The sequence below is a fragment of the Chelon labrosus genome (genome assembly GCF_963514085.1).
Source record: "Chelon labrosus genome assembly, chromosome: 5".
Lineage (NCBI taxonomy): Eukaryota > Metazoa > Chordata > Actinopteri > Mugiliformes > Mugilidae > Chelon > Chelon labrosus.
In genome coordinates, this window is record NC_140341.1 from 24,164,789 (window position 1) to 24,189,109 (window position 24,321).

General features: G+C 39.8%; 1 protein-coding gene across 3 annotated transcripts in view; it reads left to right on the forward strand.

Annotated features, from left to right (window-relative positions):
- pard3bb (par-3 family cell polarity regulator beta b) overlaps positions 1-24,321 on the forward strand; it is a 250,350-nt gene that overhangs the window by 34,397 nt on the left and 191,632 nt on the right. For all 3 annotated transcript variants that reach the window (XM_084544176.1, XM_084544174.1, XM_084544175.1), the window contains exons 3-4: positions 13,737-13,890; positions 20,955-21,049. In XM_084544176.1, coding sequence (XP_084400302.1) covers positions 13,737-13,890; positions 20,955-21,049 — 249 coding nt within the window. The remainder of the gene's footprint in view (positions 1-13,736; positions 13,891-20,954; positions 21,050-24,321) is intronic.

Genomic DNA, 24,321 nt, shown 5'->3' on the forward strand with positions numbered 1-24,321 from the left:
TCAGTCACGTCTGACAGGCAGCAAATCCTACTTCAAAAGCCACTCAGACATTCATTGTTATGTGGAGAGCCAGTTGAAGGAGATAAGATGTTGGGGGTGCAGGGGTTGAATGAAAGAAGGTTGGATGAATGAGCTATCAGTAGATGGTCAGTTGACTAAACCTTGACATTGATTTGACAACTTCTAAAGGTTCTATGTGTGGTGGCTTTAACATCAATAAATCATTTTGGATATCTATGTTGTTGCACACACACAAAAATATTAAAAGTTCCAACGTGACCGTACCGTATGTACAAAGTAAGGTCCTTGAAAGAGAGGTGTCTTTGGTTTTGGAGGGAGATGTTTAAGAACTGTGTGTCATATTTAGGTGTTCGGATTTCCTTGCAGATTTAATCAGAGCATAAATTATTTAATAACTGATTACTTTTGGGTTTCTGTTCCAAAACCCAAAGGGCTGGGTGATAAATCTGTTAACTCGATGAATTAAAATTTGTGGTTTGGATGTTTGGTTTGTATTCCTTTAACTTTCACCGCATTCGCGAGGCTCCTGTAGTCCATAGTGGGCTCAGGGGGCATTTACTTCACGTCGACACACACCACACAGCAGCAGGCGCATAAAAAAGCCTCATCAGTAGTTTGGAAGAGGTTTTGTGATGTAAGACCTCAAACAAACCATGATTCTTTGCAAAGCATGTTTAAAAGCTTAAAAACACCTGCCCCTGGCCACCAAGAAAGGGCCCTGGTAGAATGCTATTGTGAATGCAGTTGCAATGGATATTGCTAAAAATATAGTTCCCATTTTCATAGTAAAAAGCCAGAGTTTATCCATATGCTGAAAACTTTTGATCCCAGCTTTGTGGTACCTAGTCCCAAGTATTCTAGAAAAAAGAAAAATAGTTTAGACTACTCAAAGTTAATTAGTTTGTGCTTGTGTGAACACAGCAGTCACAGTCTGAGACCTGTTGGAGTCTTGCAATTGATCCCTGGAGCAAGCCATTTATATTGAAAACACATCTTACCCACAGACCAATATGACTACTATTTCTAAGTAGTTATATCATATATATAATTATATAACCAAGCAGTTTACTTGATGTGAATGAGTCGTTGTATGCGTCCAGAGTGCGTCTTCTTCTTCGAAGGTGTTTGACAACAGTGCTGTGCCAATAAACATCAAAAACTGATCAGACTTCATGCAAAGAACATATCACATCACTTCATATCTTCCTGATTTCCCTAAATCCAAATTTCCCTCGAAATTATGACGAATTACTAAATGGTTTGCAAGCTTTGATTCAGTCTCAAAACTTTGTTTCAGTTGCTTTGTCTCACTGGGCTTGTCTACGTGAACTGAATCAAGATTAAATGCAACATTCCAACAATCCAAAGAATCTGCATTGCGGTTTATGCAGACATATTTTATTAACCCTAAACTAATGTCCTTTTGCCCTCATTGTACTTTATTTTGTGCAAAGCTAGATTCCACAGTACAGACATTTCACTGCACATTAAACTGCAAATCAGTGACAGAGATCTGACACTTAGATGGGCAAAAATACACAAATTTGCTCAGCTCAAACAATTATGACTCACTTATCTCAGTTGAGGGAGCAGTCTCTCATTTTTAGCCAGCCCTGACCGTTGCTTTCACCTGTCAAAATCACAAAGAGCTGTCGACAGTTGGCTGTTTGACGTTAATTCTGTGAATTAAGTTCTCTCCTAGCCAACACAAATTTCTCTAGTTCGGATTGGGGCCAGAAAACTTGACCAGTACATCTATATCAAAGAGGAAAGTTCAAGTATTAAGAACAAATCAGGCATGTTTCGAACAGATGGGATCTGGAACACACAGTTGTACTCCTTATCCAATGTCAGCTTTAAGTTGCCTCAGACTTCGTCACCTCTTGCAAACACCAATTGATGTTTAGAGTAACCTTCATGAAATCTTTAGCAGACAGTGTCACATATTTAATTACTTATTTACTTCCTTGTGTTCAGAATGTCTCATGCGTTTTTCTCTGGTTAATAGGCTCTTCTGGTTTATGACTGCTGTCATTTAGACCGCTACTAGTAGATCATTGAGAATATGGCTTGCACAGAATGTGTCCATCTGTGCCACTGTGTCTCTCCATAATGCCGTTCCATATGGCCAAGTGTGGTCTACACACAGCCTCGGGGAGATGGTGGTAGATGGTTAACACACACGCACACACATGCTCACACACAGATATTGCTTACAAGCATAAATGCATATATGTAGGGGCACAAACAATCATGCACGCCCCCGCAAATTCGGATGCAGACAAGCACACACACCATCTGCAAGACTGAGGAAACAGAAGTTGTCATTATATTTTGGCTTTGTGACAGACACCAAAGTTCTGCCTGTCTAAAGTTCACAAAGTCACTGAACATTTGTACTGCTGGTACTGATGGAGGCCGCTATAGTTTTGACAGTTTAAATCTCTCTCCTTTGTCTGTCTTTAACAATATATCTGTAAAATATCTTCCCAGTAATTTTGTTCGGGCTATCTGCTGTCTGCATCTAACAGCTGGTGCTGTATGTCTGCGACCCCTCTCTCTGTGTCTTTATGTCTGCGTCTCTCATTCTTCACAGTATTTCTGTCCCCATTCATCCTTTTCTCTCTGTCTGTTTTGTCTGCATTTCTCATTCTCTGCTGAAAGGTAAGGTGACTGGAGATCAATAGAGGGTGAGCGCACACATGCTCTCAGACCTACACATGCACAGACTTGAAACTGCTGAGCAGGAGAATTTCATTCATTCATATTCTCCATACAGAGACAGCACCATCCTAATTATCGATTACCGCTGCGATATATATCGATTGGAGAAGAGAGGTCATAGTCAGATGTGTGTGTTTGTGTGTGTGTAGATATTTTTGTCCCTGTCAGTTTGTGTGCAGTGTATATGTGAATGTTTTTTTTAATGCCATTGTCGGGTTGAGTGCTGGATTCAGATGCAGGGTGTCTATTAATTCTTGCCAAAGGACACTTATGAGTGAAACTGACTGTTCTATAGCAACAAGGAAGCAATCAAAGCCTTGGTTTAAAAGTTATTACTGTTGAAATGTATCTAGTGGGTATTGCTTCTGCATTTTGATTCTAATTTGCTTTATTTAGAGATATTTCAGTTTCAAAACATATTTGCTGGTTATGAAAGAGATTTTCGCAAAGGTTGTCATTAGTTTCGTTTATATTTCAGGTTTTTCTGCAATATTATATCTCTAATTGGCACATATTGCAAATGGCTTTGCTTTTGTCCAGCTCTTCTCTGTTGCCATGCTTTTACAATCAAAATTGCTGCCACACATCGGCTTTTAGGCTCGACGGTGCACTCAGTGATGGAGCTTCTGTCTCATTTTGGATCTCCCTCACATGTGGACTGATCTCATCAACGTTCCCGCGAGGCTCGTCATGTGAAACCAGTCTCGCAAGACCACATTGAGATTTCTAATAAGAGAATGTAGGATACTGCATACCTTAAAAAATTGATCCAGGTATTTTATAAATTGATATTGAGTCTTTCAGATCAATTTGAATCAGATCCATTACTGTCACATACACTTTACTGATCTTATTGATAACGTGTCACATCGTCACTCGCTGCTTCAGTGTGCAATACACACAGCCTGTCATTTATTTTTTTAAATCGTGATTTTGATTTGGGGACAGAAACATGGCATACATATATTTATCATAATGTTAGCCATTCAACTTATTAGTGTTAAGGTTGAACAGACCTTTGCTTAATTGAACTGGGTCTAAGGTTTGTCCTATTTACTGGAGTAGTAAACATTGTTTCCACTGCATTAAAATCCCATGGGATCATGACAACGGATTAGTGTCAAACCCTCAGGTGTCACCAAAGAAACTGAGTTAAGTCCTCTGAATAACTTGATTGCAGAGCACGTGAAATATATGAATGGTTTTAATTAAATTTTGTATTTTCTTTTTTTGTGGTATAATTGCACCATGGCCAGCACAGTTGGGCAGTCCTGACCTCCAACTTGTCCATTAATTCCTCGTTATGGATAGCTCAAAGGACATTAAACCGCTACCATGGTCACTGTCCTAGGGAGAAAAATTAAGAGCATTAATTTAATATTCTCTGGTTATCCCTTCCATGAATTACTGTATTTCTATCCCCTTGCACCTCTTTCTGATTTTTTCTCTCACCCTCTGTATTTAAAATAGTTAAACAGCACGAGAGAATAGAACAAGAGACACGAGGGAAAAAAAATCTGAAATACTAAACTTGTTGGATCAAACAGAGCATCGAGTTTGACAGAGTAAGCGCGAGTATATCAGATTCATGTGTTAATCAATAAGCTCTTTGTTGCTGTGTGGGTGTAGCCAATAGAGCAAAGTGCTGGAACATGATGATTTACATCAGCTGATTTGTAAGGAACCACTAAAATTCAGACAGGGGAGAGAGGCTCAGCTTGAAGAGAGAAGCTGTGGAGAAGGAGGGAGAAAAAGAAGCAAAAGCAGCCAGGGTATATGGGAGGAAGCAAAATAATAAAGAAAAGAGAAGGAACCGGAGACGAGGAAAGGCAAGATATGGGAGGGGAAACGACAGGAAAGTGAAGCCAGAGGGGAAAACAGGGCTAAGCAGGAATATCTGCTGATGAAAGACGAAAAGGCTAACTTGTACATAGCCTAGTAAAGAAGAGCTGACCTGCCTCAGGGTTCATTCAAATTCTCTTTGTGAACTGCACAATTATTTTTATGGTCATCCCACAGACCCATGCTAGGCTTTAACAATATTATTTCTCATCCTAGCTGCTCGAAGTGTGTGCCTACTTGTCTGTCCAAGTGTCCTTTGGTTGCTACAATAGCACCTCATCTCTTTGTGTCATGGTGGGGGGCTATGGTGGTACTCTTTACATGCATCCTGAAGTAGACATGTAAAGAGTAGCACCAGGGATTGAAAGCTCAATTCATTTTTCAAAGGCTTAAGTATTCAACATTCTGCATACGCAACCTTTGGCACGCAGCCATTGCTCTTCCACACAGTTTCTTCTTTGAGCTCAGACAGACACAAAGCTATACAGACATATAAAACATATTTGCAGTTTTCTTTGCTTCCCATCGGCATCAATTTTTTCTGTTGAGATAGGAAACACAGAATGACAGAACGTAAAGGACAGAAGTGTGTGTGGGTGGAGGTTGGGGAGTGCAGTGCCTTCATTGTGCTCTTTACATGCAGTTTCTGTTGTGCGGAGCTAGGTGGTGCTGTCAGTCTGTCCTCCGTCTGTGTGTGTGTGTGTGTGTGTGTGACTGAGTGATCATACTTGGTTTCTTTCTTATGAGAAACGGCTGCGTCCCAATAAGAGCTCTGTGATTTTAGACCTGGAAGATACATTTATTATCCTCAATTCATTGTTGTATTTGGATCATTAATAACATCCTTTTTAATGAAAAAGCACTATGAAAAACTGAAATAGCACAGTTGGCAGTCAATTAGCATATTTACAAGGAGAAAAATAGAAAATAGTTATTTTGGTGCTTGTCTTATTTTTCCCAAAACACAAAAAAAGGCTGAAGATTATCAGTCAAGACAGCATGTACTGAGTATTCAAAAATGTACATTGCCACATATATGGCCCTGTTGCCTTATATATATGCCAAAGTGATGGAGTGGTCATTGCTAAGGATATTGCTGACTGTACAAGATGTCAACGTATGCACGCACACATACACACTTGAACATCATAGATTTTTTTTTTTTTACGGTAAGTGGTTGCGAGTGGAAATCAAAACTCAGTGGCGTACAGATAGCATATTAAAGATTGTTGTCCGTGTGTGCGAGAGAGAGAGTGCATGCAGAGAGACTTTGAGCTGTGTAAATGCCCGAGCGTTTTGCTGATTGTAGCGTTGTATTGATCCATACTAAACTAATCAATCATTCCCTGAGTGACCCGATTTAAAAAAGCGTATGATGTGTAAGATGGTAATGTACAGTAAGTGCGTGTGCTTGTGCGCTGATGCCACTGCTATTAATCCACCCGTATAAATTTCACGTGCTCTTTTCATTTCGGCATAAGAAGCAAGAAACTCATCTGCAGCTCTTCATCCCCCCTCCTTCATGCTAGAAGATGCTGAGCTGTCTACACAATAACATGCAAATTGTGTGTCTCATACCTTTTACGATTCACAGTGGTATTACTTTTTATTAGTGAGTTTGCCAAGAAATTAAAAACAAAAAAGAGAGTAATTGCTTTAAGCGTGCTTATCGCGTTTAGATTTTATCACCTGCTGTAAATTAATGATGATCATGAACTTCAGAATAAGTTTAGCAAACTCATGTATGTAGGTTGTTCTCAGGTAAAATGTGTTGATATAGAGTTTCTGAATATGGCGATAATTACATATTTTGACATTTACAATGACTTCTCAAGACACACACGTGAATCACATGTTTGTGTGTTCTATTAAATTTTACATGGTAAAGTCTGCACTTAGGTAGTGCTTTTCTAAAATTAGCATTACAAAACACACTCACACCCAAATGGAGATGGTGCTCCCATACAAGATCCTGGCCTGTCATCTGAAGCGACTTGGGATTCATGTCCAAATACCTCCCAGTGTTAGAGATACAGACCTGGAGTCTGGAGACTATGGGTGGCAAAAGCGGATGAAAGTGTGGCATGGGTGTGTGCAGCCAGAAGGAAAACACCCACTTCATTTGTGCTCCACCGCATGTTCTATCAGCTAACCTCGACAACCCAATGTATTTTAATGTTAACCTATAGCTAGGACACTTCCATGCTTGCTGCTGACTCATTTGTGAATTGGCTGGGCACAGGCAAACTTAGAAGAGTTGACAGAGAAGCATCAGTTTGGACAAATTTGTTCAGAGGTGCTTGTGACTCAGGAATTCAACTGGCTGTCTCCTCTGCGAAGAAGAGCCAACAATGTGATCATATTTTGATTTTGAGAGAGGGAGAAGGCCGTCACAGTCTAGGTGATTAATGGGAAACTCTCCTTCAGTCTCCTGCTTTGTTGCATCTGTGTTGTGGGGCAAATTAGGTCATTATACTGTATAGACTAGTATCATTCCTTTTTTCTTCATTTAATTAGTTTTTGACTTTATATAGGAAATGATATCCTACTGTATGACAGTATAAAATGCATGGATTATTTTCACCTCTTGTGCAGGGTGATTTGTCCCAATGTTATCAAAGCCATTCAGCTTTGAGACTTTTCCTAACCTTTTGTTATTAACACTGGTATGCACAAATAAATATATAATAAATGAATGTCCAAAGCTTAAGCTATTTATTTCTTAACATATTGTCAGGACTATAGACAGTATATTTTTTTTTTCTGTCAGCACCATACGATTTTGTTACCACAGTTTTGCAGTTGTGCCTGGAGGGATAGAGGGATTTGGCATTTACCAGTGGTGCTGAATTAGACATCCGAAAACCTTTGGAAGTAAAGGCACCTGTTTCCTTTTCCCAAGTTGTGTGATTCTCTTGGTGTCAATAACTTGGTGAATTTTGACTGTTCTGAGCACATATTTCTCACAAACTGTTCGGCACATTTTTCTTTAAATGATGAACTGTCACCAAAACATTGCTGTCGAAGTAACACTTATAAGTCTACCAGTTCTCTTTCCTTTTGAAATTTGCTAACCTTCATCTGAAGCATCTGAACATGGCTGCACGATGCTACAAGACTCATTTATTCACCTGTGCATACTTTGTCACTTCCACGTTTTTGGCTAATATAACATTAATCTTGTATCAATTTTTAAAATGATTTTTTACCATGTTGTGTGTATTAGTAGGAAACAGATGATGCCTGGTAGAAAATGAATCACAGGCGCATTTGAGTGTTTATATCGTTGCAGCTGTTTTATAGAATGAAGTGACTGGCAGCAACGTTGTTAGCTAGCTCTTATAAAGTTACGCTAGTTCACGTCTGGAGTTGTTTCCTTTGGGTTTTCGCCAACTCTCTTAAAATAATTTAAATCTCCATGGTCTAAAAATCAAGAACACAAACAGAGAGACGCTCTCGGGAGTAATTGTGAAAACACAACGCAAGCACAGCATTGTTTGAGACGTGCAAAAATATTTCTGATTCGTTGTGAGACCATGCCGGAGAAAATTAGACTCTGGCGGGCCGCCATAGTATAAACATTGTATGGGAAACACTGCTTAATGTATGGAAATATCAAATCAACTTCATAGTGCTAATGGTGACATGACATCGCCTGTGTCTGGGTCAAAAAGTTGCGCTTAAACACACAACAGAGACTGCGCCTTCTGGGAAACCCGAAGTAGCTGGGAGGTTAGGAAACTTAAGAAGAGCTATAAAAACCACTAGCACATAGCTGGCTATTCCTTAATCATGCATGATCTTGATCAGTTGGACTACATTTTATTCATTCTGCATTCATTTCATCATGAATGTTTTTCTTCTTGTGCACTGGTTCTGTAAGCTGAGCAGCCAGTCGCCATTGTCCTGCCTTCGATTCAACCCGCTGTAAAGCCGATGACTGACTTGTGCATGTGTGGGATACGCCTAGAAAAAATAGGGCCACAGATGTTCACTGATGGCCCGATGGTCACAGGAAAATGACCGACCATCGGTTTGGTGTGTCACGCCCCTTAGAGCTGAACTAAAGGTTTAAGCCAAGCTAAATGATTCTGTCGCTGAGAACTAAAAATTAATCATGGATGTGGCCAAGCTCTACTAGTACGCTGTAAGGAGTGAACAGGCTCTGGGTAAAGAACAGTTTTTACTTGAACAAACCACACACTCAAATCATCTGTGCTGTAGTCTTCCCACTAAAAACAATATTAAAACCTTATTTCTTGCTCAGATGGCATTTTTGAGATCAAGAATTCAAGCTCACAGATGGATAAAGGCATTTCTACGAGAGCTTGTCAGCCACACGATCAAAGTAAAACACGTGCTTTGACAGAATGCTGACTAAAAACAAAAAAACTGAGCAGAATTGCACGAGCATCTTCGAGGTTGTTGACAGGATAGCTCATGGAAAGGTTAAATGTTATATATAATAATGTGATGGAGACGCACAGTGGTAGCAGAGCTCAATTGTGATAATTAACATACTGTTCAGACACTAAAAAGAGGAGCTGTCTGCTGTATCTGGAAATGTTTCATAAACTTTGAATGAAACATGAGTACACTAGTTTTGAGTTGGGTCTGGTTAATGAGAAAATTCAATATCAAGTCTTTGGAAGCTTATGTTCCTCCAGTGAACACATTCAAGCATTTATCAATAACAGGTGAAAGGTACATGCTGTATAGGATGTGTATAGTTGGGATTTCTATGCACTGCAAAGAAAACAGCTGAAGAAAATGTCTCAAGCAAGTCCCCGGCTGGAGTAAGAGGAACAGAGAGAGTTTGAAGCATGTAACTTTTCATTTAGCTGAAAATGGACACATCGCTGCACTAGCTCTTGACACAGTGACACTCTCAGACAGCCTCAAGCTTCAGGTTTGCTTTTTGCTCTTACTCTCTGACATCCCAAAGGTTTTTACAGTACAGCACATCTGTCAGTTTCCCTCATTATTATCATTATAATTCTCTCTCAGTCTCTGGCTCTCACGTTCTCCATGCCCACTTCCCCCTCTTTTTTTTTTCCCTGTGCTTTCACTCTGTGCAGCCTCACCTCTCTGTCTCTCTCACCCCTCTCTCCCTGGCACGCTCAGGCTGCGGTGTCATTTTGTTTGGCAGGTCTTTGAGTCCCCCTGTCGAACAGAACAGAGGCAAAGTCCACCCGCGTCTCATCTGCTTGTCTTTCCTTTTTTTTTACCTCTGCTTTTTAAGAGGCTTGGCAACTCTGTTGAATTTGTCGACATATTTTTCTTGCAGCCATTCTTTCAGATGTTCTTTTTTACAAATCTCATCCACCCTCCCGTGTGTGTTTTTGTCTGGAAGCTATTAGTCTTGTTCTACTCTCTCTAACAGACAGATTTACGAAAACTGGTTAAGAATGTGGACTCTTAAAAACTATATCTGTGCTGGCTTTTAAAAGATTATCTCCACCTCTGTATCTTATTTTTCCTTTTCTTCTTTTTTCCTCTTCTTAATTGCCATCATCTCTGCAAATAGCTGCCAGAGAAGAGTTGTAACAGCTTGAGCAAAAAGTGACAAAAAAGGTTGTCATGGAATAATCATCTTAAAATAAAAAGCACCGTAGTTACGTAGCTACAACAGCATTTTGTATGAACATGACAGAGGTGTGTAAAGTAGTCAGACAGAAGAGATGGTAGGGGATGAAGCAAGGAAGGCTGGAGGAAGAGCAACAAACATGATGGAGAGAGAGGCGAAAAAAGTCAGATGAGTTCTGGTATAAGAGGATCGATGGAGCAAGACAATGAGAGAAATCTGTGTTAGACAGATGGAAGTGGGGAGTGTGACAGAACATGAATGTGTGAGAGGCTGAGAAGCCCTCAGTTGGGCTGAATAGCTGGTGAGATATGGATGGGAAGATGGTGAAAAAGGTGTGATATTGTGTAACTCAGTACTATTCTGCTCTCGAACATATATATATATATATATATATATATATATATATATATATATAGAGAGAGATAGAGATAGAGATAGATATATCCTACGTGCACAATTATTAGGCAAGTGTGTATTTTGGCCATATTGTCATTTTTATGTATACTTTCCAACTCCAAGCTGAATAACCTTGAATGGCTATTGGATTTAAGCATACTAGGTGATGTGCATTTGCGTAATGAAGGAGGGTGTGGGCTTGGAAGATCAACACCCTATAGCTTCTTTTCCTCAGGCAAAATGGGCCAGAAAAGAGATCTAACAGACTCAGAAAGGTCAAAAACTACAAAATATCTTTCAGAGGGGTGCAGCAAATTGCCAAGATATTAGGACCATCTAACGTCTTATTGCAAATAGCCAAAAGGGTCGCAAGAAACATGTTGAGAGACAAAAATTAACTGCCAAAGACTTGAGAAGAATCAAACGTGAAGCTACCAGGAACCCATTATCCTCCAGTGCTGTCATATTCCAGAACTGCAGCCTACAAGGTGTTCAGTGCTAGGAGACATGGCCAAGGTAACAAAGGCTGAAACCTGACCTCCACTGAACAAGACACACAAGTTGAAACACCACAACTGGGCCAAGAAATATCTGAAGACAGATTTTTCAAAGGTTTTATGGAATGATGACATGAGAGTGACTCTTGATGGACCAGATGGAATGGCCTGTGGCTGGATCAGCAATGAGCATAGAGCTCAACTCTGACTCAGACGCCAGCAAGGTGGAGGTGTGGTACTGGTATGGGCTGGAATTATTAAAGATGAGCTTGTTGGACCTTTTCAGGTTAAAGATGGACTCAAACTCAAATTTCAAACCTACTGCCAGTTTCTAGAAGGCACTTTCTTCACACAGTGGTACAGGAAAACGTCTTCATCTTTCAAGAAGTCCATGATTTTTATGCAGGGCAATGCTCCAGCTCATGCATCAAAGGACTCCACTGGGTGGCTAGCCAGTAAAGACCTTAAAGATGAAAGAATAATGACAAGACCCCCTTCTTCACCTGACCTAAACCCTATTGAGAACTTGTGGGCCCTTCTTAAATGTGAGATGTACAGTGAGGGAAAACAGTACACTTAACAGTATCTGGGAGGCTGTGGTTGCTGCTGCACAAAAAGTTGATGGTCAAGTCAAGTGATCAAGAAACTGACAGACTCCATGGATGGAAGACAGAGTGTTAATGAAAAGAATGGTGGCTATATTGGTCACCGATTTATTTTTTGAAATCTCAGAAATGTTTATTTGTTAAGTTTGAGTTGTTCTTTTATTATGCTGACTTTAAAAGATGAAAATACACTACACGTGAGAAAAAAAAAAAAAAAAGAAGATGAAAATAAAGAAGTGAGATGGGGATACTTTCGTTTTTCTTTGAGTTGCGTAATAATTCAGCACACTAATAGTTGCCTTATAATTGTGCGCACACATTCTCGTACAAAAGCCAAAACCTCACTTTCACTTCACCAAATATTCAGGTTTGAGGTTTATTAACGTTTTGTATTGACCAAGAGCACTGTTGTTGTTTAATAAAACTAATCCTCGAAAGTGCAACTTGCCTAATAATTTTGCACACAGTGTATATATAATATAGTATGCACTGTATAGATTGCGTACTGTGGCGTTATACACATTCACTGGCCAATTCATTAGGTACACCTTGTTAGTACCAGGTTGGACTCCTTTTGTCTCCAGAGCTGCCATAATTCTTTGTGGCATAGATTCGACAAGATGTTAGAAACATTTCTTAGAGGCTTTGATCCATATTGACATGATGGCATCACACAGTAGCTGCAGGTTTGTCGACTGTATATGGATGATTTGGCTCTCCTGTTCCAACACATCCCAGTTTTCTTGTGATTTGTTGACTGTGGATGACATTTTAGTAAAGTGAACTCATCGTCAAGACACCAGTTTCAGATTATTTTGGCGTTGTGACATATTGAAAGTAGCCATCAGAAGATGGGTACACTGTGTTCTTAAAGTGATGGACATGGTGAGCAACAAATCTCAGCTAGGTTGTAGCATTTAAATGATTTGATTTGATTTGGTAGTAAGGGGTCCAGTGTGTGCCAAGAAAATATCCCCCACACCATTACACCATCACCACCAGCCTGGAATTCTTTCTCGTAGCGCCTGCATGAGCTTTTAGTTTAAATTGTTGCCGTTGCTTTGTGTTGGAGAATTGCATTTTTCTGTGCTGGCTCAGTTGCTTTTTGCCTTCTTCTGCAGAAGAGACAATCAACCAACCCTAGTACAGTCACTTATGATGCATGTGATAGAGAGAGAGTATGATGCACACTTGTGGGTTCCAGTGTAGCAGGAAGCCTCTGGCTTTGCTGGCAATGTCCCCTTTCTTTACTCTTGGTCACTATAGACATGACACACACACTCACACCGTACAGACACACTCACACAGATCTATTCAGCTTTTGCCTGGAGGCCCCTAGAACACTGTGTTGACAAGCTCTGTGCTATGTTAGGCTAAACGCAGACTCAGTGCAATACTCAATAGACTGGGATTCCACTATATAACACAGTTAGAGCTAGCAGAGTATCGCGCACACGCTAAAAGGACATGAATGGATTGGTTTGTTCAGTAGGCACACACTCCTGTCACAGTAATGCTGGGCTCCTTGGATGTCCTCTATAGGGTCCTCATCCACAAGGTAACATTAGTTGTGTGCATGCACATACACTAAACAACACACTGTTTTCATTATTTGTTTTGATTAGTTTGAAGACGTGCAACCACCGTTGTGTTAATGTACAGTACATTTGTTAAGTATCATCTTCACACCTGTTGATAACTGCAGATTCTTGTCAAGTTCAAAATTGAAAAGGCACGTTGGTCTGTAGTTGGACGGACCAGAGTCTATTGTCTTCTTGTTAGAAGTTTCTTCGCAAGTTTAAATGCATTCATACAACCTCAGAATTTTGTTTTGCTTTGAATAATGCAAGTGAATTACAGCAATTAGTACAATGGCTCTAAAGCTGGCTCTCAGTGTGAAAACCTGAAGAGACTGTGAGTCCGTATTATCCACAGATCTTTGAACAGCTGCACACTGCTTTCATAAATACTGCTTTCACAACAGATGAAAAAAATAGGATTAGATGAAAAAAGGATATATAAAAAAATAACCAGCTTTATTGTGTGTGTTGTTTTGTCTTGTAGCTCATGGCGGTGTATGAGGAGCAGGAAGCCCAGCAGAGGGGTGTGGCTAACACCGGCATGGCCCCCAGCCCTGACCTCTACCAGGCTGAGCTCTCTGTTTTCCAGCCAATCACAGGAGGAGAGATTGAAGTCAATTCCTCAGCCCTCAAGTCCAGTGAGTCATTTTTATTTTATGTGGTTCGTATGTTGACAGTGATTTAGTTGGGCTGGTACACAGAATACCACCACTTCTAAATTTTAGTCGCTGGTGGACCGGGACTTTACTCATGTCACCAGCAGTTCTGAAACAACAGTCCTTTCTTTTGAATCATAATATCACTTAAACTGCATTACCCAGGAAGGAACAGCGTGTTGGTCACCTTTTTCTGTTCTAGCTGGCTAACATGCTAACCTCCATAGAGTCGCCCACTGCAGGCTTGATGCCTTCACTGCTCCTCACTCCAAAGTCTGTTTCAATAGTTTTTACAGCCTGAGGGACACCTGAACCAAGTTTTTCATTTGTGTAACACACTTAGTTTGTTTTATACATTTATGTTGTGCAAATCAACATTAACTTCTAGTCTGTTTTATTATGTAGCAATTTAGAATGTGACACGTTATTATTTGCCCATTCCACACAGCAACAGGTGAACCAGAGGAGTACAGGCACATTGTTTGTTTCCACTTGAAGCACTGCATAGTGACGATATCTTGCTCCATCCTTGACCCCGTGGCTTTGTAGACAAGTCCAGCCCCCAAACATGTCAAATCAAAAGAAGGAATGATGTTGGATAGTTATTTTGAGATTTATGTGATTTACACACACTTTTATGATTTAAAAATTACCTTTAAAAGTCATAGTTTTGAAGTTGTTCTCTAACAACCAGTCTGTTTTGATTGTGCCAGATATAATAGCTCTGTGTCTGACCGTGCTGCGTCAGGGGCTAAATACTCTTAGTATTTCCCCAACTGTTCACCAGGCTGTGGCCTTGTAATCCATAAGTTTGATGTGACATCGTCTAAATTGTGTTTCAAAGGACCTTTCTGCCTTGGCAAAGAAAAAGGGCCCTTTGGGAATCTCATTACCTTTTGCTTGTAACCTGTAGGTCAGTGCATGAACAGGTCAATGTCACAGCTGATGTTAAACAAAAAATAGACTCAGCTTAGATTAAATGTCATGTAGAAGTCCCACAACACCATTTTGGAAAGAGAAGTAAATTTATTAAATTAAGAAGAAGAAAAGAAAACAAGCTTTGCAGTACATTGTATTCTTTCAGAGTCATATGTGTTTTGTACACATAAGGAATGATGGTAACTTTGAATTCCGCTACAGACAAAGGTCAGGATGTGGTGGACAGGACTGTAATGAAAGCAAGATAATAACAGCTGAAATGTTGGCAGCACCGTCTCTGAGATGCACAATGAAATGAGGATGAAAGAGAGTCGGATGAGAAGAAGGAGAAGACAGGAAGTGTATGTGTTCTGTCAGGCTGCAGAGTAAAAACTGATGTTTGTGTCTGGATACTGTTACCTGGACCAGATCTATCTCCGTGACCTTTGTTCTCTCTCTATTCCTCTCTTTGCTTTTTCTTCCTCCGCTGTTTCCATTCTTCCCGTCTTCTCTTCTCTCTGTCTTATTTCAAGTCAAGTGCTTGCTCAGTAGAGGTACTGTACATGTGAGTGTGAGAGGACTCAGAGATGTCACAGTAACTTGTCTAGATTTAATTTTGCTTTAACAAAAGCCATGTGGCTGATGGACTGTGTGTGCTCATGGATAGTCAAAACAAAAGTTGACAATTCAGCATATGTTGTTATTTTCAAAATGTCACTTCAAATGAAGTGTGATAATGCTCATCCATTTATTGTAAGCTGTGTTCTGTCAGCAAAGTTCATGCTTTTTGGTTCTTGATTAATTTTTTTTGATGATACTATTGAAACTTCCTATTTAGCTTGAGCGGTGTCAGCACTTAATGGAGCTCAAGGGATCTTTTTTTTTTTTTTTACAGTACTACCCTTTCCCCATTGGATTAGATCTCATTTCACACACATCACTGTATATACTACAGTAAAACTTAGGGCTCTTTCAACAATACTGCTAGCCATTCCTTGGGTTTTCTGGTCATTCTGGTTGAGTTTTTACTTTTCCTTAAAATCAAGAATATAAAACAAATAAATAAACTTACATATAAAATGTAAACTGATCAACCACAACACTAAGCCACTGACAGGAGAAGTAAATATCATCGTGTGGTAATGCAATGTTCTGCTGGAAAACTTTTGCACCTGGCATTCATGTGGATGTTACTTAGATCTGTACCACCCACCTAGAACAGACCAGACACCCCCACCCCATAGCAATGACACTCCTTGATGGCAGCAGCCATCCCCAGCAGGATGCAGCCTGACACAGGCACACACACAAAAATGATTTAGGAACAACTCAAAAAAACATGAAGAACAGCACAAGGTGTTGACCTGGCCTCCAAATTCACTAGATCCCAAACTGATCAAGTGTCTGTGGGATGATCCACAGAGGACCCTCAACCCTTAGGACCCAAAGGCCCCCACTAACAACATTCTGTTGCCAGACACCACAGGACACCCTCAGAAGGTCCATGTCCATTTTCTGATGAGTCACAACTGTTCTGAAGGCACAAAGGAGAACTACACAATATGAGGGTGATGGCGCCACAAGTGTACAGTCACGTTTCCTATTGAGTAGGTGACGCATGTAAAACAATACGTGCAGACAGTCATTTTCTGTTCACCATTTCCCCGTCCTCACCATTATACTCAACTTAGAAACTTCTTCACTTCAATTCCCTCTCTCGCCGCGTTGAAGTAATGTGTGAAACCTGACACCACGATTGTCTGCGTCCCAGCCTGTGGACGCACAGACACGCTCAAACAGAACAGAGAAATATAGTCCAGGGAAACTAGTTATATACAAAAAATACTGCAATTCACATGCAGGTATTGAACCATAAATGCTATATGGCTGTGTTGTATTGAGAATTGTAGTGTCCCTAATAAAAAGCACATGTTGCATCTGTACTACTAGTTTTACTTCTACCATTAATGACAGAATTGACATTTCAGCTTGTAAGATATGACCGTACTGAATGGTGAAGGAGCTTCACTGTATCTTCCAGACACAGTTAAGGCGGAAGTTTAGTCTGTTTCAGTATGGTCTTCTGTCAGCGGAGATTAGTGGTAATGTGTGACTGTCAGAGGAGATTAGAGGTAACAGAGCTCTGGAGACTATCACCGTCTGTGTTAGAAGGTCAAAGTTAGGCCTCTATCGCTGTCTAATGTTTTTGCGTCTCAGTCCAAACACTCGCCTTCCTCTCGCCATCTTTAACGGCTCGTTCTCCTTCTGTGTGTCTCTCTCTCTCCCTTTCGTCCTGATTGTGTTGCTCTGTCTCGTCTTTGTATCCACGCCACTCTTCTTTGTGTTACTCACCTCCATTTTCTGAAGAGACTTGCGTAGCCTTTTATCTGTTTTCCTTTGTGCTCGCTGTCTGTCTTTTCCCGGACCTTTGTTGTACTTGATAGTTAATAGTGACATTATGTTTCATTCAATGACATGAGGCTCCCATAAACAGCGGTAAAGCGATGTTGATGAGCACCACTGCTTAAAATCAAGAATCAAAGTGCCGAAATTATTTAACTAGGATACATAATCAGCAGCAGAAAGCCTTCCCATTAGAGTCAAAAACCACTGATTGTAGTGGTTTTTTGAGTGGCACACTTGCCGTGATTCATGCAGCTTTCTTCATTTCTACCCTGGACTTTAGCATAGGGAAAGGTATGCAGAAATGTCAAGTGACACATACTTGATTTATATGTACATTAGCTTTGTGATAATCAGTGTCCAAAATAGGTACTCTTTGCAGAAGACACTGTGAAATGTCAGCAGGAAAAGTGCATATAGATAATAGGGGGGTACAGACTAGTCGACTGTCAGTTTGTCGACCTTAGTGCTGTGCCATGACGCTTTAAGCATCATGTTGACTAGTCGCTGATCATGTGACAACGACAATATGGATGTCTCCTAGAAGAGCCCAGTGGGTCATTACAGCAAACTAGCAGCGGTTCATCAAGTGTGTGAAAATACTTCACTAAAGATGAAGCTCATATTACCGTGACATGCTGAATAAGTCAGTCCTGAAATACAACAAATGTACTACTACATTACACACACATGTGAAATGGCATCTGCTAACATTAGCTGAGGAACGTCCCAAATCCTCTAAATTCTCTTAATTAACAAGTTCACCAAACGCCTTGCGGTAAAAGAGAGGAAGAGGCTAAAATCAGCAATTTGATGGAGAATTTTATTGTCTAAAGTATGTGACCTTTATCTGCTATACACAGAAAAGGCTTCAAAGAAATACCGCAATTTTTTAGCCTGGCCACATTATCCAATCTTGCAACATGCTATTGATGGTCCTGAGTTGCAGCCTGTTTTTATATAGACTATACATAACTGCAGAGCACATTATGTAACGCATGAGGTCAAGAATATAGATTTTATTGTTGCAAAGCTTTACTTTCTATTGTGTTTTTATTAGTGACGTCATCAAGGACTAGTCAGTATCAACTTGACTTTGATCACATAATAGTCGACTTTAAAAATTCTGAACTTGTGCAGTCTTGAGTAGATAATAAATGATGGTTAAATACTGTCTAGCAGAATTTGTGTTGTTCATGCTGTCTCGCTGTCACACCGGCTTACCGGGGAACTTGACTATAATGGAGTCACTGTTGCTGTTATTACAGTAGTAATGCTTGTGGTTTTCTTAACTGTTGTACAACAATGTGATAATGATTCATTTGGTTTCTTAAAAATTGTTGAGTAAACTTTAGAAAAAGACCTTGGTTTCAAAACAGTCAAAGAGAAACTGTGATCAAATGGTTAGTAATTAAGTGGCAAAAATCCGAGGCAACATAGATTCTCATGCCATGCTGTCGATATTAAAGTCAGGATAGGTAGTGACTGTTACTAGGCCATCTAAAAATGTTGGTTTAAAAAAAAAAAAAAAGAACTCCCTAGATAGGTATTGGTATATTGTTATCTCAAAAACATTTTTGTTTTTGTTCTGTTTTCTTCTTCATGTTATTTTTTAGTGCACTTTGCCATATTAACATTCCTTTTGTACACTTTACATTGTCTGACCTTTTATTTCTTTTTCGGTCTCCTTCGACCGCCTCTCATTTTTACCTCTTTTGTCCTCCATCCATTCGTCCCTCTTTCATTGCCTTTCTTAGAAGAGATGAATTGATTAGAGGTTTGATGTAATCCATATTACATCTGCCCGTCTTAAGAGCACCAAGGGTCCATTTTGTGACGATCAATACGTGACCCTACAAATATCATTTGGCATGTCGTCTGAGTAGTCTAGCCGTATAGAGTTCTCTCCACTCGTACCACCACCTTTGCCATTCTATTCCCAGCTGAACTATAGACTCTAACATGACAGGGTTCTTAATGTATATATATGGATTGATGGTCCCTATGAGCGGGGATGGTAGATTTGAGGTTGTGGCACACAGATTGTAGTAATACCTCCACTTATAAATCTTATTTATTTGCTTAGCTTTTCGCTGTGTTGCCTTCCCCCTCAATTTCACTATTCCTCCAAGCCCCAGCAGCAGCAGCAGCAGCCGTGCAGGCAATAATGTGGTGTGTTTCATTTATCAGTTTCTGTTAAATGATGATTTTATGCAGAGGGGTGATGAGATGCAAAAGAAGGAGACACTATCATATTTTAGCTACTCGCACACACAAATCTGCAATATCAGCCACTTATTGGCCATTTGGATGCATGAACACCAGTGATGGGATATAGAGGGAAGGGGTCATACATTATCTTCTCACACTCCGCAGGTTTCCGATCTTTTCCTTGCAGACCTATATAGCAGTGCATACTCACATCTCCAGGAATGAGCTTAACTCATGTCTGCTGAATACATAATTCAGCAAGACACTGAGAGTTTGGTTGATTAAAAGAAGTGTGAGGGAAACCCATAGATGTCATTCGATGCTGAATATCAATATGTCTTTTTCTTTCTTTCCTTTTAAGAAGCTAAAGATTCTAGATGCAAGTATCCTTGCTGAATGGGACATAAGGCATCTGCACATGCGTATTAAGACAAAAGTTTTTTGAAGTTCACTCTAGAAAAAATCTTCTGAAATCAAAGAACTGCAGGTGACAGAGTCAGACGACAAGGGTCCAACTAGTGCCAACGGTACGGGACAGACCAGAAAATCTAGGTCCACTGTTGACTTGACATACTGTCAATTTCAAACTTGCAGTCCAACATCATTAAATCAATGCTGGGATGTTGAGGACTTTTTTTTTTGAAAGCGCAGTTTGTCTTGTGTAGGATGAATTTCACAGGACTGTGGCAATGACAGAGTGAAAATTCATTTTGACAACCTAACAACATAAAAATATTCGTCTCTCCGCTCTCATCCCGCTTTGACACTCGCAAAGAAACACAGACATACCCCTTTGTGTAAGTGTGGCATAACTAGCTTAGGCTCCGTATCCTGTCAACTAAAAAAATATTATTAGACATGAATTTTGCTGAACTGTGACTCCATCAAAATAGCATTAGCAATTTTAAGACAGTCACATTTGTGTGAATGTGTGTGCATTTATTAGAGAAACTCGCTGAGGAGTTTGTGTGTAGACGCACGCGTCCTCTGCTCTCACCATTTTTTCCCTCTGTCATATCTCTTGTTCAATTTACACTGTGATCAGAGCTAGTCACGCAGTGTTACATTGGACTGACAGAGAGATAGGATATCAGAGACGAGGGAAGAGCACAGAGTGGCAAAAAAAACAAAAACGTCATGAAGTAATGTTTTAGAATTGTGAGCTTTGCCACACAGGTATTGTCTTGCATTTTTCTTCCTGTGTTTTCTAGTTGATGTTGATGATATATTTTTAGATTCCTTCTGCAGAGACCTTATCCAGTGTATACGATCATACTATATAAACAGATGCATCTATTGCTACTAAAGCTATCTGTTCTTATTAGTATAGGAAGATTGATGGACATATGGGTTGCTAATCTCACTTTTGCATCACTGTAGATAATATATTTGTGTCACATATTGCCATGGATGTTTGGATATCCACCCAGAGAGACCCTTTAAGAGACATTGTGATGTAAAAAAACAAAACAATGTTATTTATCTGTGTGTGTCCTTCTGTGTGCTTTCTACAGACACACCCCTGCTGGTGAGAAGCAGCAGTGACTCAGCCCTCAGCCCCCAGCCAACAGAGACCGAGTCCTCATTCAATGAAGACTCCACTGTAATGGTAAGACCCTGAAGCAGCTGGATTTAAAAAAACAAAACAAACTACTGCACATAGGGCCACATTTAAGAGTCTAAATGAACACTCAGAAATGCCTGTGTCACAACCTATCTCAGCCAGGGTAAAATGAAGCAACATAAAAAGTTACATTATTTATTGCTTCGAAAATTATTAAACAAACAAAAGAGATAAAACTGCAAGACAAAAGATGAACAATTCTAGGAACAATGATGGATGACAAGCAGAATGTGAGACAAACACAGGGCACCAGTCCTGGTCAGGAGCTTGCACAGGCCAACTTACACATGTGGAGGAGTCCAAAAGGACTGACGCACCAGGAAGACATTGCACCAGGAAGCTTCTGGCTGAAGCTTAAGTAGTTCCACTCAGCTAAATCTAGTTAGTATCTTCAAATGTTGCAGTCTATTTCGTGCAAATGTACCTTCTTAGTTTCCTAAGACATTAGTAATTTATAGATCTGCAGAGGATGTGTTCTCACATACTTTTCCATGACTTATATTATAGCATTTTTACTAACTTTAATCAGATGATACTCTTTCAGAGAGTCTAAAAGGCCACATTAAAAATTTCTCATGAAGCCATATACCAGCATTTTTATAGGTTCTTAAGTTTTAGTAAGATATTGATTTACTTTGATGAATCATCATACACACCATGAGCTCTGCTCTAGTGCAGTTGTAATCTAATAAGTTGATTGCCATTAAATATGCAAAGTACATTAAGACACCCAAGGGAATAAACACTCTGATTTTAACGACCCTGTGGCCTTTCTTTTAGCCTCATTCCCAGGACAAATGCTAAATTTTCACTCTGAGAATAACAAGTTGTTCATATAATGTACAATGCTAATGCTGCTGGAATAATCCGATTTTGCCCCAAGGATTGCTGTTTATTTAATTTTGAAGCATCTAAGTGTTTATAAAAGTCCAACCTAGAAATGTTGCATTTCAAACTGGTTTTCTGTGTAGGAAGCATACAGTGTAATGTGCATATGCACTGTGCTGTCATGTTTTTATTGATACAAGCATGCAGAGTATTGTAATTACGTATCCTATGAACAGTGTTCTGATTTATTCATTGAACTGTGCTGCTCTCATTTGACATGCACAATGCCTGCAAAAGCAAAAGAAGAACATATTTTACATGCTCATACCAGCAAACCTGCACAGAAGGAAGCAAATATCAACATGTATCCTGTGAATGCAAATTTACTTCTATAGCTATGCATTCGCTTTTTATTTTTAGAGTTTACCTCAAACCAGGATACTGTCATGTCTCAGCAGTGTATATATGCATGTGTGCGGTGGGTACATGTGTTTAAGTGCTTGGGGTGAATGGCTCCTTTAGTGTCTTCATGTCCTTTCCAGTCCAGACACACTTTGTCACATCAGGCTCCATTAACTAAGATGGATGACTCTAGGTTCACCCCCTCTCTTTTCATATTTTCTGTCCCTTTCTAAAAAGGGCAAAGGGCACGCTCCTTTCTCCTTTCGCCTCATCTGCTCCTTCCTCCTTCCTCCCCCTCTTCCCTCTCTCCCTCCTCCTTCTTCCTTACATCTGTTGATCACAATTTTAAATCGTTTTTATTTTTAACATTTTAAACCTATGTCCAAATGATGTAAAAAAAAAAACTACAAAACGCTCATCTCTCAAGCTTTGTTTCTCATAAGTAAAGACTTTTTCACATTCTCATTACATTTATTTTTCCCATATCCTTTTACTAAAAGAATTTAGTCCCTCAGAGCCGGATGTTTGGCCTTTTGATCCATTTTGTCCTTTCTTTCTTTTCAGAAGCTAAACTGTCCACACTCTGCGTCTACCCTTATATAACAATATATTTCAGAGGGTCTAAATGAACACGCTTCAATGCCTACGCTATGACCCATCTCAGCGAGGGCAAGAGGAAGCAACATAACATCTTATTCTATCTAAATAAATGAACTCCAAGGCACATACAAATATTTTATATCTCATATATCTAAATGTATAGCTGTTTGAACTCAAACTGAACTGAGAATGAACTGCTCCATCTTTAAAAGTTTACTCTCCAATCTCCATTTACATATTTTGATATCATCACAGTTTATTTTGAATAAATCTACAAAATCTACAAATATTTGTTTCTGTCCAAATAGACCTACATTTTCTTTTTTTCCCCTTAGCCTGCTTCCCCCACCCATTATTTATGTGCATAATTACATATAACGTACCTTTTCACTAATTACGCACATGCATTTTTGTCCAAGACCATAGTGAATAAATATGATGAGTGTGCCAGTTTCATAGAGATGCAGTTTTGGTTACTTGTGGTGCTGTTACAGTTTCATATTCCCCATAGTTTGTTGGACACAGAAAATCCCTCAAGTTCACTGGTTAAGGGTTAAGGAAACTCCACGCTTGATTGGACTCTTGAGTAGTGAGCATTCAACCCTTGAGGCTTCTTACTGGACAAACATCCTTTTTTAATCGCACTGTATTCCCCCTAGAACAACCTGTTTGCAAGGTTCATTTCCTTTGAGGAATGTGATTGGTTCTCAGAGGTGGTCAGTCTCCCAGCTTATTGTTGCTGAGGATGACCTAACATGTTTGTGACTATATAACTTGCCTCGCTAAGTTTAACTACAAAAGGCTGTATTCGTTATTAATTGTTTGATCATACTGACTGCACAGAGGACGGTTGCTGCACGAATCAACCAGGAATGAACCAGCAGTTAGTCCGGATATCTAACCTACAGCTAAATAAAAAAAGATAATCTATTTACTGTTCAAAGTGAAATGTAAGTTGGGGCTTAGGAACACAGATTGCTTTGTTCTGAGCTCAGGTTCCACCCCTTACATCTCAGCTCTGTTTTCACTGCATGCTGTCACATTTGTGGCTGTCAATATGAAATATTACTGGGTGTCAGTTACTCAGTAGGCCTGGCCAGACTGTGTGCATCTGGGTGTTTTTATAGGGTTGCAATAACATGCATACACCGATTAGGCATAACATTATGACCACCTTCCCAATATTGTGTAGGTCTCCTTTGTGCCTTCAAAACAGTTGTGACTTCCTGTCCTGTGGTGTCTGGCAACAGAATGTTGTTAGTTGGGGCCTTTGGGTCCTATGGGTTGAGGGGAGGAGCCTCTGTGGATCATCAGACAGATTCATGATCAGTTTAGGATCTAGTGAATTTGGAGGCCAGGTCAACACCTTGTGCTGTTCTTCATGTTTTTTCAGTGGTTATTAAACTAAATGGAGTTGTTTTTTGTGT